The 25,542-nt window shown below is 44.5% G+C and overlaps 1 protein-coding gene across 1 annotated transcript in view; it reads left to right on the top strand.

Moving 5' to 3' along the window:
* Positions 1-25,542, top strand: part of LOC126291467 (uncharacterized) — a 2,161,958-nt gene that overhangs the window by 1,610,812 nt on the left and 525,604 nt on the right. The window contains exon 17 of the mRNA XM_049984978.1: positions 15,300-15,444. Within this exon, the coding sequence (XP_049840935.1) occupies positions 15,300-15,444 (145 nt within the window). The remainder of the gene's footprint in view (positions 1-15,299; positions 15,445-25,542) is intronic.

Genomic DNA, 25,542 nt, shown 5'->3' with positions numbered 1-25,542 from the left:
CATAGACTTCACGAAAATTCCAGAACACGAAATGATTTCGTTTGTGGTGTAGTCGCAACGTTGCTACAAACTACAGTGGAACTGTTTCAAAGCTCTGGGAAGTCCAGGAGGTATGACGTCAACAACACTGAGCTGCGTGGAAAGCTACTGCATGATGCATAACGTTTAAAATGATTATTTCTGGATATTAACTCTTTCGCAATACTTTCCGTAGACATGAACTAATTATGCCGCATAATGCACCTACAAAATTACACTCCTGGAAATGGAAAAAAGAACACATTGACACCGGTGTGTCAGACCCACCATACTTGCTCCGGACACTGCAAGAGGGCTGTACAAGCAATGATCACACGCACGGCACAGCGGACACACCAGGAACCGCGGTGTTGGCCGTCGAATAGCGCTAGCTGCGCAGCATTTGTGCACCCCCGCCGTCAGTGTCAGCCAGTTTGCCGTGGCATACGGAGCTCCATCGCAGTCTTTAACACTGGTAGCATGCCGCGACAGCGTGGACGTGAACCGTATTTGCAGTTGACGGACTTTGAGCGAGGGCGTATAGTGGGCATGCGGGAGGCCGGGTGGACGTACCGCCGAATTGCTCAACACGTGGGGCGTGAGGTCTCCACAGTACATCGATGTTGTCGCCAGTGGTCAGCGGAAGGTGCACGTGCACGTGCCCGTCGACCTGGGACCGGACCGCAGCGACGCACGGATGCACGCCAAGACCGTAGGATCCTACGCAGTGCCGTAGGGGACCGCACCGCCACTTCCCAGCAAATTAGGGACACTGTTGCTCCTGGGGTATCGGCGAGGACCATTCGCAACCGTCTCCATGAAGCTGGGCTACGGCCCCGCACACCGTTAGGCCGTCTTCCGCTGACGCCCCAACATCATGCAGCCCGCCTCCAGTGGTGTCGCGACAGGCGTGAATGGAGGGACGAATGGAGACGTGTCGTCTTCAGCGATGAGAGTCGCTTCTGCCTTGGTGCCAATGATGGTCGTATGCGTGTTTGGCGCCGTGCAGGTGAGCGCCACAATCAGGACTGCATACGACCGAGGCACACGGCCAACACCCGGCATCATGGTGTGGGGAGCGATCTCCTACACTGGCCGTACACCTCTGGTGATCGTCGAGGGGACACTGAATAGTGCACGGTACATCCAAACCGTCATCGAACCCATCGTTCTACCACTCCTAGACCGGCAAGGGAACATGCTGTTCCAACAGGACAATGCACGTCCGCATGTATCCCGTGCCACCCAACGTGCTCTAGAAGGTGTAAGTCAACTACCCTGTCCCCCATTGAGCATGTTTGGGACTGGATGAAGCGTCGTCTCACGCGGTCTGCACGTCCAGCACGAACGCTGGTCCAACTGAGGCGCCAGGTGGAAATGGCATGGCAAACCGTTCCACAGGACTACATCCAGCATCTCTACGATCGTCTCCATGGGAGAATAGCAGCCTGCATTGCTGCGAAATGTGGATATACACTGTACTAGTGCTGACATTGTGCATGCTCTGTTGCCTGTGTCTATGTGCCTGTGGTTCTGTCAGTGTGATCATGTGATGTATCTGACCCCAGGAATGTGTCAATAAAGTTTCCCCTTCCTGGGACAATGAATTCATGGTGTTCTTATTTCAATTTCCAGGAGTGTATATCATTGTACGGCACATAGTTCATGAGATATGACGTCATAAAGATTGAAGTGTCTGAATACGAAACTTCAGGGTGAAATTCGCTAGAGATACAGCTAAAGTGTGTCTACAAATACACTATGTGATCAAAAGTATCCGGACACCCCCAAAATCACACGTTATTCATATTAGGTGCGTTGTGCTGCCACCTACTGCCAGGTACTCCGTATCAGCGACCTCAGTAGTCATTACACATCGTGAGAGAGCAGAATGGGGCGCACCGAGGAACTAGCAGACTTCGAACATGGTCAGGTGATTGGGTGTCACTTGTGTCATACGTCTGTACGTGAGATTTCCACCCTCCTAAACATCCCTAGGTTCACTGTTTCGATGTGACAGTGAAGTGAAAACGTGAAGGGACACGTACAACCCAAAACCGTACAGGCCAACCTCGTCTGTTGACTGTCAGAGACCGACGATAATTGAATTGGGTCGTAGCGTGTAACAGGCAGACGTCTATCCAGACCATCACACTGGAATTCCAGACTGCATCAGGGTCCACTGAAAGTACTATGACAGGCGGGAGGTGAGAAAAGTTGGATTTCATGGTCGAGCGGCTGCTCGTAAGCCACAGATTGCGCCGGTAAATGCCAAACGACGCCTCGCTTGGTGTAAGGAGCGTATACATAGGACGATTGAACAGTGTAAAAACGTTGTGTGGAGTGACGAATCACGGTACACAACGTGGCGATCCGATGGCAGGGTGTGGATATGGCAAATACTCTGTGAACGTCATCTGCCATCGTGTGCAGTGCCAACAGTTAACTTCGGAGCCGGTGGTGTTATGTTGTGGGCGTGTTTTTCATGAAGGGGGATTGCACCCCTTGTTGCTTTCCGTGACACTATCATAGCACAGGCCTACATTGATGTTTTAAGCACCTTCATGCTTCCCACTGTTGAAGAGAATTTCGGGGATGGCGGTTGCCTCTTTCAACACGATAGAGCACCCGTTCGTAATGCCCGGCCTGTGGCGGAATGGTTACACGACAATAACGTCTCTGTAATGGACTGGCCTCCGCAGAGTCCTGACCTGAAGGTTATAGAACACCTTTGGGATGTTTTGGAACGCCGACTTCGTGCAGACCTCAGCAAACGACATCGATCCCTCTCCTCAGTGCAGCACTCCGTGAACAATGGGCAGTCATTCCCAAAGAGACCTTCCAGTGCCTGATTGATCGTATGCCTGCGAGAGTGGAAGCAGTCATCAAGGCTAAGGGTGGGCCAACACCATACTGAATTCCAGCATTACCGATAGAGGGCGCCACGAACTTGTAAGGCTTTTCCAGCCAGATATCCGGATACTTTTGATCACATAGTGATGTGTTAAATATGTTAAATACATGCCATATGTACGTACACTGGCAAAGCCAAGCTTAAAAATCTCCTCTTAAACCAATGTATCGATATCATCCAGACTTGATGCAAATACTACTTATTAACTCAAAAGGAATACTGTATGAGTAAAAACAGCAACATGCTATTGGGGTAGGAGTGATAAGGTGGAAGGAGAAGGAGGAGATGGGGAGGAAGAAGGATGAAATGGGCAGAGATAAGGGGAAGAGGAGATGGACAGAGAGAGGTAGAGGAGCAAATGCCGAGAGGAGGGAGAAGCAGATGACAGAGAGAGGAAAGAAGTGGAGATGGACAGAGACATGGGGGAGAAGTTGATGGAGAGACAGAGGGTCGAGGAGGAGATTTACAGATGAAAGAGGGACGAAAAATTTGATTTATAGAATGTAACAAACAGATACCCAGGAAACTCTCGGTACTCAGCTAGTTCTCTATAATTATGAGTTAACTCTGCAGCGTATTCGATTCAGGTCGTCGCAGTCTTGTCTTGTTCCCACTCCACCTCTCAGGGTGAGACAGTTCTCAAATCCGAAGGATGTGTGGATATACAACCACCTTCAGAGCCATGAGTATCGAAATATAATTACAGTTATAGTTTTTACCAACTATACGCGATACTTCTTGAGAATTCTGTTCTGCAGCCTAAACAAATCGTATGACCTACATGCTACGGTAATGATAATGCTTCTTTTATGTTTTATTTACCACTACTGATTTCGAGCGATGACTCATTCTCAGGTTGCAGCTAGCTACTATAAAGCTGTTATCAACGTATACAGGGTGTGGCAGCGTACGTAACGTAATCTGCCTGGCGTAGTACAATGACGTGCTCCAGGAATGCGTGCCAGCTCGTGCCGCATTAGTGTACTAACGAGGTGCCATTTAGAGTGCGACAGTGATATGAAGCGTTGGAGAGCACAGCATCGTGCATTTGCTGTTGAAAGCTATTTCAAGAATAACGACTCTCTTATTGCTAACCAGTGTCTATTTCGGCAACATTTCAACTTGGGACGTCATGGGAAAGTTCTAGATGGACGGACCCTTCGTAGGTGGGTATGAGCATTTCGAACAACAGATTCTATTTGTAATGGTAAACCGGGAAGAAGTGAAGGAACTGTATGGACACCAGAAGACGTGGAAAATGTTCGTGCTGCACTATTGCGTAGCGCAAAAATACCTGCTCGTCGTCATATGCAAACTGTGCATATGTCCGATCGCTCATTCAGGAGAATATTGCACGAAGATCTCCATTTTCATCCATATAAGCTGCAGATTGTTCAGGAAATTAGGCCTCGCGATTAAGTTTCACGCGAAACATTCTGCTTAATGATGCGTGATCTCATTCTTCAAAATCCACAAATGTTGCACACCATCCTGATGTCAGATGAATCTCATTTCGAGTTACGTGGTTCCGCGAATAAGCGGAATATGTGTTCCCAGAATGAGATTTTCACTCTGCAGTGGAGTGTGCGCTGATATGAACCTTCCTGGCAGATTAAAACTGTGTGCCCGACCGAGACTCGAACTCGGGACCTTTGCCTTTCGCGGGCAAGTGCTCTGTCATCTGAGCTACCGAAGCACGACTCACGCCCGGTACTCACAGCTTTACTTCTGGCAGTATCTCGTCTCCTACCTTCCAAACTTTACAGAAGCTCTCCTGCGAACCTTGCAGAACTAGCACTCCTGAAAGAAAGTATATCAGCGCACACTCCACTGCAGAGTGAAAGTCTTATTCTGGAAACATGCCCCATGCTGTGGCTAAGCCATGTCTCCACAATATCCTTTCTTTCAGGAGTGCTAGTTCTGCAAGATTCGCAGGAGAGGTTCTGTAAAGTTTGGAAGGTAGGAGACGAGATACTGGCAGAAGTAAGGCTGTGAGTACCGGGCGTGAGTCGTGCTTCGGTAGCTCAGATGGTAGAGCACTTGCCCGCGAAAGGCAAAGGTCCCGAGTTCGAGTCTCGGTCGGGCACACAGTTTTAATCTGCCAGGAAGTTTCAGAATATGTGTTATTGCAGTGATGTAAACCCGCATAAACTGCACATCGAACCCTTGCACAGTTCTTGCGTCACGTGTGGAGTTGCTTCCTTTGGGATTATTGGGCCTTACTTCTTTGAGGATGACAGCGGTATGGCTGTAACTGTCACCAGCGAACGCTACCTAAAGATGCTGCAAGACTTCGTTCTTCCCCAATTAGGTACGGTCAATGTGGATGTGGAACAATTATGATTTCAACAAGACGGAGCGACCTCGCACACAGCCAGAATTTGCATTCACTTCCTGCGACAGACATTTCCCGGTAGAGTAATTTCCCGTCTTGGTGACATTTCCTGGCCGCCTAGCTCACGTGACCTTTCATGTGCAGGCTTTTTCCTTTGGGGCTACCTGAAGCAAGAAGTGTTCCGAGCACGTTGTGCCACATCTGAGTTGAAGGCTCGCATCAGAAGTGCCGTCGACAATGTCCCAGTGAATACGTTAAGCCGAATTATGGATAGCTTCCAACACCGCCTAGATGAATGTGTTGCGCAGAGGGGGAATCATTTGACAGGAGTCATATTCAGAAAGTAACCCACGCAATGGACAATGACTTACAAATTAGTAAATGTCATACTTTCAACTATTAATTGACATAAGAGGTAATAAATAAATTACAGTTACTGCCTGATGGTGTTTTTAATATCCTACTATGAACGCTGCCGCACCCTGAGAGTAAATCAATAACGGAATAAGTGCCAAAAGACTCATTCCAAGAAATTTAGTCGTTTTGGTTTTGTTTTGACAAAATTATTTTAATGAAGAAACATCAACAGTAAATAAAATATATTGTCTACCGTAAAAATCACACAACTGTTGCAAACATTTTTTAAGTTCTCTTCCTTTTTTCGATGAAAATAGATATTTGAGTCCGAAAAACACAGAACATGCCAAATATGGTACACGTATCAGCAAAAACGAGGTAAATGTCAATGAAAGAAATCTCAAGTATTTATCAGTTGTGTTAATAATAAACATATCACTGAAACATTTTACAGATACCCTGTCCTGTGATTAAATTAGTTATAATCCTTCTGTTAATTTTAAAGAGAACAAAGCAATTTTAATTGAATGCCTGTTCGAAACATGTTCTATCAGCTGCTTTCAAATACGGTAGGAAACCTTTTTCTTTTCAGCAGACCAAGACGTTTTTTACATTGTTGCTACGGTAAGACAGAGTTCTTTATTATGTCAGTGGTAATCCCTTTCTCTAAGATCTTTCAGTTTTCCAGCCTTGGCCGGCCGCGGTGGTCTCGCGGTTCTAGGCACGCAGTCCGGAACCGTGCGACTGCTACGGTCGCAGGTTCGAATCCTGCCTCGGGCATGGATGTGTGTGATGTCCTTAGGTTAGTTAGGTTTAAGTAGTTCTAAGTTCTAGAGGACTAATGACCACAGCAGTTGAGTCCCATAGTGCTCAGAGCCATTTGAAGCATTTTTTTTTTTTTTTCAGCCTTCAATTTCCTTAAACATTCTTCTCATCTTGGCGACATCACGTGAAATTTTTTCACTTGAGTACAACTACATTTGCGAATATTTATTTTCATTTTGTTAATATGTGCATCAGCTGTTTTTTTTAATAAATACGTCCTCAAGCTATAGCATAGTAACCACAAGATTCTTTGGCGGTCGCTTTGTCTATAAGTTTTACAAGATCCTTAGGCACTTGATACTCTGACATTCTTCCAGCCTCTTACGTCTTCCAATCTGAGCAAAGTCTCCGTCACACGCTGCAAACAATTACAAAGCTTTGTGGCACTTACCCGCGTTAAACCGCTTTAGCCTCGTTATACGCTACTAGAAATGATCGTAGCACTTGACCCGCTTTTCAGGTTGTTGGCAACGGCACTTGGCTCGGTTTAACGGATATAACTAAAAATTGGCACTTATCCCGTTACTGATTTCCAACTGCATATTATGATGTACTTTATTGTCATACTTGTGCATTTGTGTTACAACAGATTTCTGTGTTGGAGGTATGATTTATTATTAAATTCACATCTTTGTCGAAAATAGATTTTTTTACATACGAGATACAAGCACTCCTTAAGTAGAAGCATATATTAGCATGTGCAAGGATAGTCACTTCTCAGTTTGAAGCGAAATACAGATTTGTAAATTTCCAATCTGATGGATTGTCTGCTAGTAGTTATGTCAAATGAGAAGATGTATTTCTCTCATTATCATGTTAACATCGACTTTTTTCAGCACGGTAATATGTGCGAATTGTCATTGCAAGTGTCTAGTTTAACAACAAAAAGGCTTGTTCAGTGTGACTGATAAAAGATTTCGGAAATGGTGTTGCAGAAGTTTGAAAATTTCCTGCAGGCTCTACATAGGAAATATGGATGCACAACCTTGGCTTAACAAATTTTTCATGATTTTTCGTTGACATTTGCAGAAACATAACTTCGAGACTCTGCAAACTTTTTCGACTATATGAAGGAAGGAGTTGTTATGATCGTGTGGGACTCAGTATCGTAATACTGTGCTGATAATGATATTGTCCTGCTAACGCACAACAACGTTAAATGCTGTAAGGCTCATAATAAAAATAAGTAAATAATAACAAAAAAATTGTTCAAATGGCTCTGAGCACTATGGGACTTAACAACTTAGGTCATCAGTCCCCTAGAGCTTAGAACTACTTAAACCTAACTAACCTAAGGACATCACACAATACCCAGCCATCACGAGGCAGAGAAGATCCCTGACCCCGCCGGGAATCGAACCCGGGAACCCGGGCGTGGGAAGCGAGAACGCTACCGCACGACCACGAGATGCGGGCAAATAATAACAGAAGTAATAATAACAACAACAATTTAGTTTGACTCTACGGCGTCGAGCAACTCTTTCAACTCGACACCAATTCGGCGACTTTCGTGTCCATAATTTATCCCAGTATTCTTGCTGAGGAAAGGGAAACTACAGTTTAAGGTAGAATCCTAAACACGTGTCTTTCTTGGCGAATTTTCACATAACTAAGAGGTGGAACCTAGATTAAATGCAGATGCAATAATTTTCGTGCTTCGACTGGAAGTTAACCCCTCGATCTCTCAGCTTGAATGTGGAGCTTTACGCCGCGCTGGATTAATCGAGCGGTCTGTGGAGCGACGGAGGTTCGAGTCCTCCCTCGGGCATGGGTGTGTGTGTTTGTCCTTAGTATAATTTAGGTTAAGTAGTGTGTACGCATAGGGACTGATGACCTTAGCAGTTGTCCCATAAGATTTCACACACATTTGAACATTTTCTGCTGGCGCTTTACCACCAGACCACCGGATCCGACTAGTAAATAATATTTAATTACGAACAGACAGACCAAAACTTTTGTTGAGCTGCGATGGTGGCAGATAATAGACGGGTATTCATTGGACAAATATATTATACTAGAACTGACATGTGATTACATTTTCACGCAATTTGGTAGCATAGTTCCCGAGAAATCAGTACTCAGAACAACCACCTCTGGCCGTAATAAGGGCCTTCATACGCCTGGGCATTGAGTTAAACAGAGCTTGGATGGTGTGTACAGGTACAGCTGTCCATGCAGCTTCAACACGATACCTCAGTTCATCAAGAGTAGTGGCTGGTGTATTGTGACGAGCCATACGGATGACAGGAATCGTCAGGCACCTTGAAGGTCTGTACAAGACCCAGGGCAGGGTGGGGGTATCTGACGCGTCGGGTGACGTGACCCACCTCTGTCTCTTGTCAATTTCAAAACCAGTTAAGTTCGTGAATAGTGTTCACCCTAGTGATTGTTGATAGAACTCACTCGGCAGGATGAAGGAGCCATAATTTGCCGGTGGTTAGTGCACCGAAATTGTCCATGTTTCGTCAACGTTTGTTTTAATTTTTCTACTACAAAGTTTGGGAGGTAACACCAACTGTGTAATTTACGAAGGAGTATCCAGATAAACCGGAATTATTTTTTAAAAGCTAGACTACTTGCCATTACAATTGCAAACACCAAGCAGAAATGCAGATAATAGACGGGTATTCATTGGACAAATATATTATACTAGGACTGACATGTGATTACATTTTCACGCAAATTGGTAGCATAGTTCCTGAGTAATCAGTACCCAGAACAACCACCTCTGGCCGTAATAACGGCCTTCATCCGCCTGGGCATTGAGTTAAACAGAGCTTGGATGGTGTGTACAGGTACAGCTGTCCATGCAGCTTCAACACGATACCTCAGTTCATCAAGAGTAGTGGCTGGTGTATTGTGACGAGCCATTTGCTCGGCCACCATTGGTGAGAGATCTGGAGAATGTGCTGGCCAGGGCAGCAGTCGAACATTTTCTGTATCCAGAAAGGCCCGTACATGACCTGCAACACACGGTCGTGCATTATCCTGCTCAAATGTAGGGTTTCGAAGGGACTTAATGAGGGTAGAGCGACTGGTCGTAACGCATGTGAAATGTAACGTCCACTGTTCAAAGTGCCGTCAATGCGAACAAGAGGTGACCGAGACGTGTAACCAATGGAACCCTTACCATTACGCCGGGTGATACGCCAGTATGGCGATGACGAATACACGCTTCCAATGTGCGTTCACCGCGATGTCGCCAAACGCGGATGCGACCATCACGATGCTATAAACAGAACCTGGATTCATCCGGATAAATGACGATTTGCCATTGGTGCACCCAGGTTCTTCGGTGAGTACACCATCGTAGGCGCTCCTGTCTGTGATGCAGCGTCAAGGGTAAGCGCAGCCAAGGTTTCCAAGCTGATAGTCCTTGCTGCTGCAAACGTCGTCGAACTGTTCGTGCAGATGGTTGTTGTCTTGCAAACGTCCCCAACTGTTGACTGAGAGATCGAGACGTGGTTGCACGATCCGTTACAGCCATGCGGATAAGATGACTGTCATCTCGACTGCTAGTGATACGAGGCCGTTGGATTCCAGCACGGCGTTCCGTATTACCCTCCTGAACCCACCGATTCCATATTCTGCTTACAGTCATTGGATCTCGACCAACGCGAGCAGCAATGTCGCGACACGATAAACCGCAATCGCGACAGACTACAATCCGACCTTTATCAAAGTCGGAAACGTGATGGTATGCATTTCTCCTCCTTACACGAGACATCACAACAACGTTTCACCAGGCAACGCCGGTCAGCTGCTGTTTCTGTATGAGAAATCGGTTGGAAACCTTCCTCGTGTCAGCACGTTGTAAGTGTCGCCACTGGCGCCAGTCTTGTGTGAATGCTCTGAAAAGCTAATCATTTGCATATCACAACATCCTCTTCTTGTCGGTTAAATTTGACGTCTGTAGCACGTCATTTTCGTGGTGTAGCAATTTTAATGGCCAGTAGTGTGTATATTTTCAAATTTTTTACAAAACAACTTTATTCAATTCAAAATTCTTTCCATTATAATTACCACATTTGTCCCACCGTTGCATCCATTGTTGGGTTTGGACGAAAGCTCCTCCCTCGTTTTTTTTTTTTTTGTTTTTTTTTTTCTTACTTCTTCTGCGTTGTCGAATCGGTGTCCTTTCGTGCCCCTTTTCATGTGTGTAAATAAGAAAAAGTCGCACGGAGTTAGGTCAGGGGAGTATGATGTGTGGGGCATCGGAACTGTGCCATTCTTAGCCAAAAACGTTTTAGCTCAGAAGGCTGTGTGTGCAGGTGCGTTGTCGTGCTGGAAGAACCAGTCTCCTGTCTGCCACAAATCGGGGTCTTTTTTGACAAACACAGTCCCGCAGTCTTCTTAAAACATCCAAATGAATGGTCTGATTGACTTGACGACATTTTTTTGGACGGTGTGACGATTATGTCTTCCACTGGCTTCATTGTTGCTTTGTACTGGGTCGTAACCATAGCACCGTGACTTATCATCAGTTTCAAGCTGTTGTTTCAAAGGACGACGTTTATCAACTCGACGTTCCTGTTGATTGTCAGTGAGGACTCGAAGAACAAACTTGGCAGCAACCCTGTTGGTCACCAATTCGCTGAACCGAGCTCTAAGGTAACCCACTAATCTCTGACGTTTGATCGGTTGTCTGTCGGCGGTCAGCGAACACGAGCTCTCGATTTTTTTCAATATTTTCGTCAATTGGGGGAGTTGATGGACGTTCGCCCGCATCTTGTGGTCGTGCGGTAGCGTTCTCGCTTCCCGCGCCCGGGTTCCCCGGTTCGATTCCCGGCGGGGTCACGGATTTTCTCTGCCTCGTGATGGCTGGGTGTTGTGTGCTGTCCTTAGGTTGGATAGGTTTAAGTAGTTCTAACTTCTAGGGGACTGATGACCATAGATGTTAAGTCCCATAGTGCTCAGAGCCATTTGAACCAGCCATGGACGTTCAGAACGAGGTTTGTCAGCAATCGACAAGTCACCATTTTTAAACTGAGGAAACCACCCGTACACTTGAGTTTTTCCCATAGCGTCATCTTGGTAAGCTGTTTTTAATATGAAAATGGTTTCAGCAGTATTTTTACCGAGTCGAAAACATAATTTCACAGCTACACATTGTCCATTTAGACTTGCTATCACAGAAAACCGAAACAAGAACGAACCAGGGCTAGCAAAAACAACACTACAGATGAACAGAACAAACCAGGTCGACAACACAGGCGACACTGAACTAGTAATCGGTTGCGCTATACGCGCCTAACTGCAGAAATGCGTTCTACACAAGCTCCGCCCACTGCAATTTTATTCCGATCCTTTTTTTTCTCGCGTATCCCCCCGCATTCGTAAATAGATGTATAAGAGAAATGTTATCCACATGTATCTACGTCCAGAGAATAAGAATTTAATTCTACTATAATGATCGAAGCAGAATAAATGAATTAAAATTTGTGTTGCGGCCGGGACTCGAACCCGGGCCTTCTTGCGAGGCAGAAAAGCTAACCATTACACTACCTCCAGCACAATGGTCAACATTGCTGCACGAACTACACACGTTGATTGCCCTCTTCAACACAAACTTCAATTCATTATCTTCTGCTTATTTTCCCTTACATTGCCACTACCGCCAAGGCTCTCCGACATTGAAATAGCACTTCAGCGTTGGACGTAAAGGGAATATCCTGTACCATCGTGATCATATAGATCTTATTATTAAATGTTTCCCTGAAACATTTAAGTCTCTTCATTATCTATTATAATTCATCTCTTCTGCTTCGATCATTATCGTAGATAAAGGAGAGACTTAACTGTCTCAGGGAAACATTTGATTATAAAATCTATAAGAATTTAATTCGTTGCAATTGATATAACTTTTACGTAACATACTTGGTCAACCAGTACATGCTACGGTAATATGGAGAACAATAGCAAGTTACTTTCTATAACCACGCAGCATTGCATGTTTATTTCTTATTAGAATTACACGGTTGCAATAAAGCTACAGACACCAGGAGAGAAAAACAACACTCCACAATTTTGTCGGCAAAGGTGTTGAAAATGAAAGAAGAGAAACAGAAAACCAAAGAAAATGCGATGATTGGAAAGCAAACTAAAAATCAGAAAGAAAAAAGCAGATCCTGCTAATATAATACGTACAAATTATTAAGGAAAATTTGAATTTTGATCACCTGAAACTCAATCTGATCAAAATCAGATGACCAGCTTGTCTGGCAACAATGAATTAGATGATTCAGACGCAGACTAAAAACAAGAAGCTTTTATAGGAGTATGCTGAATTTGTAAAAAAATGTAAAAGTCTCGTCGAGATGCGCATCCTGCTGGTTTTGAACCCATTAATTGTGCAGTGACTGGTAGACAACGTAATTATTCATGTAGAAAAGGTTTGCACAAACAGTGAACTTCTCAAATTTCGATTGAGCTTGATCAGCAAAATGCATTATTTCTATAGCTAATACAAAACTTAAGGCATTATTTCTATATTTTATGGTGAAATGTTCTACTTTTCGATTAAGCCTATTTTGAATGATTTAGGAAACTAAAACAAAATTAAATATTAAAAGGAAGAACATAAAGTAGAAAATAAAAAATCTTACAATACGTTGTTTAACTTCTGTTGATATGTCATACAAAAATTTGTCCTCCATAAGTCATATTGTCTTATGATTCTATTTATTTATTTATTTATTTATTTAACCTGATGAGATTATAGCGCTCAGGCCCTTTCTTGCATTGGACCACGGCTTCACATATACAGTATTTTTTGACATCGTAATTATTTAAGAAAGAACAATAATATTAATACGACAAACTGAAATAAAATAATAATATCGGATTTAAAAATGATTTGAATACATACTATGTGATCAAAAGTATCCGAACACCCCCAAAAACATATTTTTTCATATTAGATGCATTATGCTGCCACACATTGCCAGGTATTCCATATCAGCGACCTCGATAGTCATTAGACATCGTGAGAGCAGAATCGTATGCTCCGCAGAACTCACGGACTTCGAACATGGTCAGGTGATTGGGTGTCACTTGTGTCATACGTCTGTCCGCGAGATTTTCACATGCCTAAACATCCCTGGGTTCACTGTTTCCGATGTGATAGTGAAGTGGAAACGTGAAGGAACACGTACAGCATAAAAGCCTACTGGCCGATCACGTCTATTGACTGACAGAGACCGCCGACAGTTGAAGAGGGTCGTAATGTGTACTAGCGAGACGTATCCAGAAAATCACACAGGAAATCCAAACTGCATCAAGATCCACTGCAAGTACTATGAGAGTTAGGTTGGAGGTGAGAAAACTTAGATTTCATGGTCAAGCGGTTGCTTATAAACCATACATCACGCTGGTAAATGCCAACGACGCCTCGCTTGGTGTAAGGAGGGTAAACATTTGACCATTGAACAGTGGAAAAACGTTTTGTGGAGTGACACAATGTGGCACTGCGATGGCAGGGTGTGGGTATGTCGAATTCCATGTGAAAGTCATCAGTCAGTGTGTGTAGTGCCAACAGCAAAATTTCGGAGGCTGTGGTGTTATAGTGTGGTCGTGTATTTCATGAAGGGTGCTTGCACCCCTTGTTATTTTGCGTGGTACTATCACAGCACAGGCCTACATTGATGTTTTAAGCACCTTCGTACTTCTCACTGTCTAAGAGCAACTCGGGGATGGCGATTGTATCTTTCAACACGATCCAGCACCTGTTCATAATGTACGGCCTGTGGCGAAGTGGTTACACAATAATAACATCTCTGTAATTGACTGGCCTGCATAGAGTCATCACCTGAATTCTATAGAACAGTTTTGGGATGTTTTGGAACGCCGACTTCGTTCCAGGCCCCTCCGACCGACATCGATACCTCTCCTCAGTGCAGCACCCAGTGAAAAATGGGCTGCCACTCCCCAAGATACCTTCCAGCACCTGATTTAACGTACGTCTGCGAGAGTGGAAGCTGTTATCATGTCTATGTGTGGGCCAACACCATACTGATATCCAGCGTTACCGACGGAGATCGGCACGAATTTGTAAGTCATTTTCAGCCAGGTGTCAGGATACTTTTAATCACATATTGTATGTATAGGCAATATGAGTTAGTAGAACTCAGAAGTTATAAAGCTAGTAGTAGCAGTCCTACAACTACTGCTGCTGCTACCCTTGCTTCGACTAATAATAATTATAATTATTATTATTATTATTATTATCATTACTATTATTATTTTTTATTATTGTTACTATTGTCATTATTTTTAAAGTGATACTGGCAGACAGACATAAAAAGTCAAATTTTCTGACATATCGACTTCTGTGGGTAGGAAATGCTGACTTACATCAGCTGAGAGCATTGAGAAATGAGGGAAATATGATTAGAAAGCATTATGTAATGAGATTAACCGTGCATACAGGGACAAAGATAGATATTGCTGATGCTTCAGTAGGTATGATTGATAATAAAATTGTCTAATTTGAGCGAAATTGCCCATACTCACCTAGAGGTCATTGCATCTCACCGAGAAAACATTTTCAGACAACTTCATTGGCTGCTGGAAACGACTGTAGATATGTTCACGATTTCCTTTAATACATCGTTTCCCCCTTCCCAGTTTATCTCCGTCGAATTCATTCTCTTGCTCTTGCTCTTCTTCTTCTTCTTCTTCACTTTAATACTTCGCCGCTCCCTTCCCTTTTCTGTCGCCCTTCCTCATTTTTCTACTTTCACACAGCTGCGCCCCCACTGCCGTACACTAAATCTTCCAGTTTAGAGCAGAGAGCGCAGCGACGGAGCTACTTGGCTATTGAACTCAGAGGTACGTCGTCTTGTGTTTCAGGTGTTCATCAAGTCTGAGCTGAAGGTGGGCGTGATCTACGTGAAGGAGGGCCAGTACACCGAGGAGGAGATCCTCGACAACAACGACAACAGCCCCATGTTCGAGGAGTTCCTGCAGATCCTGGGGGACAAGGTGCGCCTCAAAGGTAAGGTCGCGTCGAGTGCTCCACTACTCACCTCCCGTCCCTCAGGTTTAACACTGCGTCCGCCAGACAGCCATCAGAGGCACGGACCAGTTCAGGTGGAGTCCCGCCGGCATTTGCACACAGTGATTCAAGAGATAATTTTTAAGTTTGCGGCGTTGTAAAGTAGGCGCCTTTACAGAACAGCTACACAGGCATGCAGTGGCAAAATTACATCGTGGTACGCGAAACTGGCCGCAACTTTTAATCTTTTTTACCCTTTCATTGTTTTACGACATTTCCTTCTGGCAGCGCGTGGTTGGACTTGTTGCTCTTGGGTATTAATAGTCGCTTCAGCTGTATTTAGTCCTTTATTATTGGATCACTACCGGTTTGCTTTTTTTTCTTAGGCCGACACACTAATGAAGCTAACTTACGCTAAGGGCAACACACACACGCGACCGAGAGAGGACTCGAAGCTCTGATGGGAGCGGAGCAGCACGAACCGTTACAAGTCGCCTGAGACGGTGCGGATATTCCGCGCGGTTTCTAAAAGCAGAACATATGACAAAAAAGTCAAAATGTTAGAGCGGAAAAGCTCCGAATCTTTTTACCCTACGTTCGTTGTCGTCGGAACAAAACACCGCTGAAAGGCGGTATGTCATAGAATAAAACAGCCGGATTCCAATATAGTGGATGAGTCCGCTTCTCCGATCTAAACAGAACTGCGAACCCGGGACTTGGCCGGTTTTATTCTATCACATACCGCTCTTTAGCGGTGTTTTTTTCTGACGAGCCAAGAGACTTGGGTAAAAAAGGTCTCCGGAGTCAGGGATTTTCTCTGCCTCGTGATGACTGGGTGTTGTGTGATGTCCTTAGATTAGTTCTGTTTGAGTAGTTCTACGTTCTAGGGGACTGATGACCATAGATATTAAGTCCCATAGTGCTCAGAGCCATTTGAACCATTTTTTTAAAAAGGTCCCGAGCTTTCTCGCTTTAAATTTTTGGAAATTTGTGGTAAGATCCTATGGGAAATTTGTAGTAAGATCCTATGGGAAATTCGTGGTAAGATCCTATGGGAGCAAAATGCTGAGGCCATCGGTTCCTAAGCTTACACACTGCTTAATCTAAAACTAACGACAACACACACACACCCATGCCTGAGGGAGGACTCGAACCTTCGACGAGAGAAGTCGCGCGAACCGTGACAAGGTGCCTGTGACCACGCGCTTAAGCCGCTCGGCTTTGCCGCTCTAATGTTTTACTCTTATGTTCACCGGAATATGTGGCTTTTAGTGCCACGAAACCAGTAGTGATCCAATATTAAAGGACTACATACAACTCAAGCGGTTTCTAATACCCAATGTGACAACTCATAGCTGCTCACATCAAATGAATTCGAAATTGCGAATAATGACTACCATCAGGAATAGAATGGAAGACAACAATGAAAATTTGTGCCGGATTGGGAATCGAACCAAGATTTCACACTTATTGTGAGCGCTCGCCTTACCATTGGTTTTTATCTCATTTTGTTCTGTATTCTTCGTTGAATTTGTTCGGGATGGATGTCCTATGACACCCATTCATTCTTCGTTGATCCGGTCACTCAGTTTTTTTTATTGCGGAAGGGAGCTAACCCTCTAACCGAACATACTGAGCTACCGTGCCGGCACCATTTGCCAGTCCGTCCGTCAATTGTGGCCAGACCCAAATTTCCATATGTCATGAACCATGCGTCTACTACTGCACGGGAATATACATAATGGATATACGAATACAGGTGTTGTCCTCACTGTGCCTGTTCCGTTGACATGCATCCATGTCCAAAGGAACTTCACACTTCAACCAGAATAACACAGGCACTGCAATGTTGTATCGTACTCATACCTATCGATGCCCTACCTACAAGTGTTGCCTGCAGGACTTATTTATCTTTTGTTGATACTTTGTTATGTGGTTATTTACGTTACTGGCCATTAAAATTGCTACACCAAGAAGAAATGCAGATGATAGACGGGTATTCATTGGACAAATATATTATACTAGAACTGACATGTGATTATATTTTCACGCAATTTGGATGCATAGATCCTGAGAAATCAGTACCCAGAACAACCACCTCTGGCCGTAATAACGGCCTTCATACGCCTGGGCATTGAGTCAAACAGAGCTTGGATGGCGTGTACAGGTACAGCTGCCCGTGCAGTTCCATCAATAGTGACTGGCGTATTGTGACGAGCCAGTTGCTCGGTCACCATTGACCAGACATTTTCAGTTGGTGAGAGATCTGGAGAACCTGCTGGCCAGGGCAGCAGTCGAACATTTTCTTTATCCAGAAAGGCCTGTACAGAACCTGCAACAAGTGGTCGTGCATCAATGTATGCTTTTGCAGGGATCGAATGAAGAGTAGAGCCACGGTCGTAACACATCTGAAATCTAATGTCCACTGTTCAAAGTGCCGTCAAGAGACGTGTAACCAATGGCACCCCATACCATCACGCCGATTGATACGCCAGTATGGCGATGACGAATACACGCTTCCAATTTGCGTTCACCGCGATGTCGCCAAACACGGATTCGACCATCATGATGCTGTAACCACAACCTGGATTCATCCGAAAAAATGACGTTTTGCCATTCGTGCACCCAGGTTCATCGTTGAGTACACCATCGCAGGCGCTCCTGTCTGTGATTAAGCGTCAAGGGTAACCGCAGCCACGGTCTCCGAGCTGATAGTCCGTGCTGCTGCAAACGTCGAACTGTTTGTGCAGATAGTTGTTGTCTTGCAGAAGTCTCCATCTGTTGACTCAGGGATCGAGACGTGGCTGCACAATCCGTTAGAGCCATGCGGATAAGATGCCTGTCATCTCGACTGCTAGTAATACGAGGCCGTTGGGATCCAGCACGGCGTTCCGTATTACCCCCCTGAACCCACCGATTCCATATTCTGCTAACAGTGATTGAATCTCGACCAACGCGAGCAGCACTGTCGCGACACGATAAACCGCAATCGCGATAGGCTACGATCCGACCTTTATCAAAGTCGGAAACGTGATGGTACGCATTTCTACTCCTTACACGAGGCGCCACAACAGCGATTCACCAGGCAACGCCGGTTATCTGCTGTTTTTGTATCATAAATCGGTTGGAAACTTTCCTCATGTAAGCACGTTGTAGGTGTCGCCGCCGATGCCAACCTTGTGTGAATGCTCTGAAAAGCTTATCATTTGCATATCACAGCATCGTATTCCTGTCGGTTAAATTTCGTGTCTGTATCACGCCATCTTCGTGGTGTAGCAATTTTAATGGCCAGTAGTGTATTTTTCGGTACTTTAATGAGGAACTATTGACTTTGAACGTCCGTTCGTATCGAATTATTGACCACAATAACGTAACCTGTTAATAAGATCCTTTGTCATTGCAGAGAGTATTTTCGTATTAAGTTCCGGCTTTTCTCGATGTTGCTCTCCTCGTGTACCTCGTGCAAACAACAATGAAGCAAACAATGTACATGTGTCGTCGCCGATGTCATTCAAATGTCTTATGTACCACGCTTTCAATGTTGTTGGTAAAACATTTTCAGATAGCCAATAAAAATAAGAGGCCAGCGATTACGGCAGAGAGGCGTACTTGGAGGAGAGTGTGGTAATTACTGACACTTAAGGTGGAACTGAAATAAAAATGTTTGGTACACTATTTATTACTGAAACTTTACTTGAAGAATTCTATCTTATGTTCGCATGATCAACGTACATTAATTTTCAATCCAAAATCAAATATTAACAAGAAAACAAAACCTTGGTGTCGGGGAATACCCCACAGAGAGTGGGGTAATTACGGATTTCATATAGGGTAATCGCGGATGTCATCGACAAATCCTTTTGATGTACTTTAACCACACGTCCAGTTTTCGTGGGCCCATAAATTATTTTTGTAGCACTTCATCCAGTCTTCAGTGGGAGGATCTGCATACTTTTCTTCACAAACTAGGCAATAATACACATTCACAATCGCAGCTCCTTCAGGGCCCGTTTTCTTCTTGGTGGTATGTCGTATTCTTGAATCATCTCCTTGATGTTATCATCTGCAAATGCTTGAAGGTTCTTCACAGCGTTTCTACTTTTAGGTGAACTTACAGTCTCTTCACTTTCTTTCATCCGGTCCTTACTGTTTTTTCTTTATTTTCTAAAATATCTTTCATAGGAGAACTAGTTTTTAAAGCTGAGTGTGGTTTTCTGACATTTCCTTTACGTTACGGATGTGGCAGTTTTCGAACATCAAATAAAATGGTTCAAATGGCTCTGAGCAATATGGGATTTAACTGCTGATGTCATCAGTCGTCTAGAACCTAGAACTACTTAAACCTAACTAACCTAAGGACGTCACACACATCCATGCCCGAGGCAGGATTCGAACCTGTGACCATAGTGGTCGCACGGTTCCAAACTGAACCGCCTAGAACCACTCGGTCACTGCGGCCGACTGGGAACATCAGTCCTAACAGTAAGTGGAATTGATTTGACTAAAACAGCTACAGGGGTTACTGGCCTCTGCTCAACATCTGTTGTCGAGACTAGGCCCATCTACGTATCAAGTCTTTTTGCTCTTTGCTCATTTGATGTGAACACTACCTGTTCATCAGCTGTTGCGATGCCAAATCTGTGAAACGTTTATCAAATTCAGTTGTATCTATTGGTTAAATATCAGCTGCCGGAAACCATTTGCTAATTTCTCTATATAGCTGATGCGTTTGAAGGCTTCCGTGAGAAGTTCGACAACATCATACCGTGCAAGTCGTCGGTCTACATTTGCAGCCGTTTACAAGTTGCATTCTCTGTTGTATGAAGCCTTGTGAGGTCGGAAATTTGTCAGGACCAGTGGCTGCATACGATGTGATGTATATTGTGGAGGGGATGACAGTGTTTTTCCATTCTGGTAACAAAGCAGATAGCAGGCAAAACTAAAAAGTCTTAAGAATAAAAAAATGGGGAAACATTAATTTCCTGAAACACTAAATGCGAAAACAACTGTTGTTGTAGAGCCTCTTTTATCAGTTGTTGCCATGCGGAGTTGTTTATGGCTCTTTGCTGTTAAAATCCTTGACTTTCTTTGGACATTCGACGTGCCTGTCTCGTCAGCATAGCAAAGTGCTACTTTGTCTACAAAGCTTGCAAGTTATTGAAGAACATTTTCACTTCCGATTCATTAAAAGCTGTAATTCTATTGATGGAAGTGGACTCAGGTTTCCGTAGTGAAATATTAGGATGCTTTAAAAAAAATACAACCAGTCTTTTCCTGCCATTTGGTGTGTTTTGTCAAAATTATGCTTCAAATTATTTATTTCGGCAAATTTGAAAGCTATATGCCACACCATCTATATGGTTAAGCCGTAAAATTTTTTACTGTCTTGTTAAGATATTTTCTTCTAATTCCGTTTCGTGTTCGGAAACTATAGTCTTACGTCCAGGTTTCGGTTGCTGTATAACTTCTTTCTTGAGATGGTCGTGTATAGTACTATCTGGAACGGAGTAAGTAGCAGCCACTTCTACCAGGGAACGTGTTTTGTTCCTCCTATCCTTAATGGCTCTCTCCAAGTCGTCTAATTTGTATCCGATCTCCGTGTTTCTTTGGTAATTTCGTGGCATCTGAAACAGACGTGATTAATTGTGTAGGGCTAATTACAGACGGTCTAGATTATACCACTCAAAATGTCCGTCATTAACGAAACATACGGTAACACAAAACAATATTTTTATTTGTCGTTAGAATCGCATGACGCTCGCGGCAAGTACGTAAAAACATTGCTTAATTAAAACTGGTTCAAATGGCTCTGAGCACTATGGGACTTAACTTCTGAGGTCATCAGACCCCTAGAACTTAGAACTACTTAAACATAACTAACCTAAGAACATGACACACATGCATGCCCTAGGCAGGACTCGAACCTGCGACCATAAAGATCGCGCGGTTCCAGACTAGCGCGTAGAACCGCTCGTCCACCCCGGCCGGCTTGCTTAATTAGACGTTAATTCTCATAAACGATAGAGCATTTCTAAGTAACACCTAAAATATTATACTGCTGTAGAAGTTAACTCCTATCTTACATAAATTTTTTGAAAAAATGTGAAGTGAAAATACCTTCTGCAGCGAGAGCGGCGTCGGTTCAAACTATTTATTTGGCGCTGCGTTCAGGTTCGACTCGTGATTGTGTTATTGCAAATATCCTTCTGTAACACAGTCAGACATGCGTGTCTGCCATTACCCCACGTCCCTGATTCCCGCACTCTCCTCCACGCACCTTTGAGCAAAGAAACTGAGAAGAATCGGAGTTCAGAAGGGAAAGGCGGATCATCCTTCGATATACTGGTTGAAAATAAGGGGAAGCGTTGCTTTGAGATTTCTCTTTAACGAATTAATGAAGAGTCTCCAGTCATTCACGTCCTGTTTTACGTTAAACGGATCCAAATAATTGGCTACACCCTCGATATCTACCGCTGTGCCGCGAAAGTCCTCATGAAAATCCAAGCCTCTGTACCCACTGTACCCAAACATTTGTAGAGATTTTAATGTTCGCAGTGGTGAAGATGCCGATGTACCTAATATTGAAAGTATCTAACCAAAATTGTTACTTTTTTTATTGTGATTGTATCATTGATAAGATTGTTCTAAATTAATTATTCAGCAAACCTGCATCTGCCTGCGTCTGTGAACTTGCTTCTTGCACTCCTCCATTTTGCCAGAAATGCAACATGTATTTGACTCAGCAATCAAGTTTAAGAGAATAATGCCGTTTGTGCAATGGCATTAAGATAGTACTGGAAAATTAACTTTCGGCCCTGATGATTACTTGGTTCTTTCATTGGTGGGTAACTTTACTTTACTATTCATTTTCATATTCAATACAAGCAAAGGATGTGGATTATGATTCAGGCTGTTAGATTTAAAGACAATGTTGATCTCAATATATATATTGTTAAAATTTTATGTCATACACAAAACCTATCATTTCTAATATATTTGTAGCACGAATCACTCTTACAAAAAATTTTACCAAACGCTTACTGTGTCAAACCTTGGACATACAAATCCTAACTCTGAACATTATCTAACAAAACCGATTTGAAATCATTGTATATCTTCTCTCATTTACGTGCTAAAGTTTGGTCAGGGGCAGCGAGAGCGACCTACCTTAAAGCTGTCACCACACGTCTGCTTTCTCCGGGCACCTACCTGCGACTCGCTGGTTTTTTTACTGCGCGCGCCCAGCTCTCTTAACCATCAAAGATTCTCCTACTCAAAGATATTATACGCGTTCCACCTTGCGGTTGGCAACTATCGACTATTTTCTGGAGCTACCCTGGTCAGACCTTAGCACATACCTTTCAATATATGAGATATGTTCAAAAAAATCCGGAACTTTATCCACACAATTTTCCTTTGCTTACCTTTTACTTATTTTGCATGGTCTCCTTCGAAATACTCTCTTCCATAATTTGATACACCGCTCCCAACGCCATTTCCACTTTCGGAACAATCTTGGTAAGCCTCTTGCTGGGTCGTACGAAGTGCCGTCTGCGTTATTTTATATATATTTAACGCAGACGGCACTTCGTCAGGTCAGATCAACAGGGTTGATCTGACCTGATGAGCTTTTTTTGGGACTTGGAGAACCCTTGCCAACCCACTGTGAAGATTTAATCTTCATCTCAATATCATAACTGTAGTCCCACGCCTCATCACGAGCTATGATTCTCCTAAGAGACGTCTTCTGGACATAAAAGTTTTCTGGGTTTGGTACCGCGTCATAGAAAAACCAACGTTTCGGCCAGGGTTGCAGCGGCCTTCTTCTGGGTCTAATGGCGCGTTCTAGCTATGCAATGTCCTACAGCCATAAGTCGATAAACACAGCCTTGTCGACGAACACAAGCAAGAAAGATAAGCAGGAAACAGCCAAACTACAGCCAACATTGCGCTTACTTTATGTGAAAAGTGTTTCTGACGGAATAGGTAAACACTTTCGCCGCGTTGGGGTGCAGCCTGTCTTCTATAGTGGTCGTAGGATCAAGGACGTGCTAGGCTCCATTAAGGACAAGGTGGATGCATTACACACTGCAGGCGTTTACAAGGTGGAATGCAAATGTGGAGAGGCATACATTGGGAGACTGGTAGGCCAATAGCAACGCGCATTCGGGAGCACGAGCGTTATATTCATCTAGCGCAGCACAACAAATCTGCAGTGGCAGAACATCACCATGACTGCGGAAGAGAAATAAAATTCAGCGAAGCCTGTGTGTTGGCCAAGCACCCAATTATGACGAAACGCAAAATCAGAGAGGCCATCGAAATACTTAAACAACCTAACAACATGAACAGGGAGGACAGACTCAGGCTTGCCCCATCTTGGCTGCCAGCAATCAGAGCCCAACAGACCCACTGTCAACACGAGGCACGAGCACCACCGGCTAGCAACTGCCGCCGCGCGGCCAACGTCCAGCAGTTGGTAAACAGCAGCAAACTTCTCATTCGGCGGTGACCACCAATCATGGTACATAGCACAAGAGCCACTATACAACAGAGGTCACGTTCTCCCTCCACCGCAATAACCTATTAAGATAAAGTTCTCTCTCCTTCTTCCTTAAGTGACCAATGAAACTAACTACCTTTTTAAAATTATGACGTAATGGCATGCGCAGTGAACACTAACAACAAAATATAAAGGACACTGCATAGCTAGAACGCATTCTATCTCACTATCTATGGCTGTCCTATCGCCCTTACCCCCACCCTTAAGTCCCTTGACGTCACACTGGACCGTCGCCTCACCTGAGCCCCCCATCTCCGGACAATCCAAGGCACACTCCCGACTCCGTCTCCTCAAGCTCCTTTCTGGCCATACGTGGGGTCTGGACCCCTCCACCATCCTCCACACCTATAAATCCCTCCTCTGCCCTATCCTCTGTTACGCCCATCTTGCCTGGATCTCTGCCCTTCCTACCTTTTACAAATCCCTTCAGATCCTTGAACGCCATGCTCTGTGCCTCGCCTATCGCATCTGTCTCCCCTCCCCGTGGATCCTGTACGACCTGATTCCGTTCCCCCACTTCCCCCTTTTCCTTGAACTGATACAGATCCTCTACACCTCCCGAAAACTCGATCTTCCTCACCTGCTTGTCTCACCCATCCTCTCCCACCCCCACCCACTGCAGCGCCTGTTTTCCCACGTCCACCTGCTCTCCATTTCTCCCAAGGTGGCTTCCGCCAGCTCCCCCTCCCTGATGTTGCCCTTCTCCCCTCCATCTACCCCTCCTACCAACTTTGATCCTCCCTCCCTGTTTGCTCCTTTGGGCACCCTCCCTCCCTTCTCTCCCCCCTTCCCTCCCTCCTCCATTTCTCCCCACTCCTCCCCCGGGCTTCCCCTCCCCTGTCACTCTACTCCACCTCCCATCTCCTGAGCCTTTGGCATCTTTATTCTCCTCTCCCCCCCCCCCCCCCCAATCTCCATTCTTCCCCTCTTGGCAGGTCCCCAGACTCGCACACGCTACGTGGACATTCCCGCGCCTGAGATCATCGCCATTAGTGTCTCGTGTGTGCCGTCATGTTTAGTGTTCAGTGTTCACCGCACACTCCATCGTTCACCAGTGCCATCGACATCTTCAGTGTTTGTGAGTCGTGTAAACAGTTTGTAGTGTGGATTGTCATCGAGTGTGAACGGCTTCATGTTTTTTATGTTCATGTGTCTACTGTTTTTTCCCTGGCGTTTTGTTCCAACTCATGTGTCTTCTCTGTTTTACCATTGTAATATCTTTGCCTGAAGAGCGGCGTATTGTGCTGCTGCCAGCCTACCTGTTTTATACAGGTATTAAAATCACAATAAAGAAAACAAAAAAAACTAGAACGCACCATTAGAAGAAGGCCGCTGCAACCATGGCCGAAAAGTTGGTTTTTCTATAGCAGCAGTAGTTTTTACATTATGACGCGGTACCAAACCCAGAAAACTTTTATGTCGACTGACTCTGGCCGCGGAAGCCTACGCAATTAGACGTCTTCTTCTCATCTGAACGATCCACAAGCTCTTCACAGTTTGCAAGGCAAAGATCTGTTTGGTCTTTGCTCATGGGC

Source organism: Schistocerca gregaria, chromosome 9 (genome assembly GCF_023897955.1).
Source record: "Schistocerca gregaria isolate iqSchGreg1 chromosome 9, iqSchGreg1.2, whole genome shotgun sequence".
NCBI classification, from domain to species: Eukaryota; Metazoa; Arthropoda; class Insecta; order Orthoptera; family Acrididae; genus Schistocerca; species Schistocerca gregaria.
This window is presented reverse-complemented; position numbering and strand designations above follow the sequence as displayed.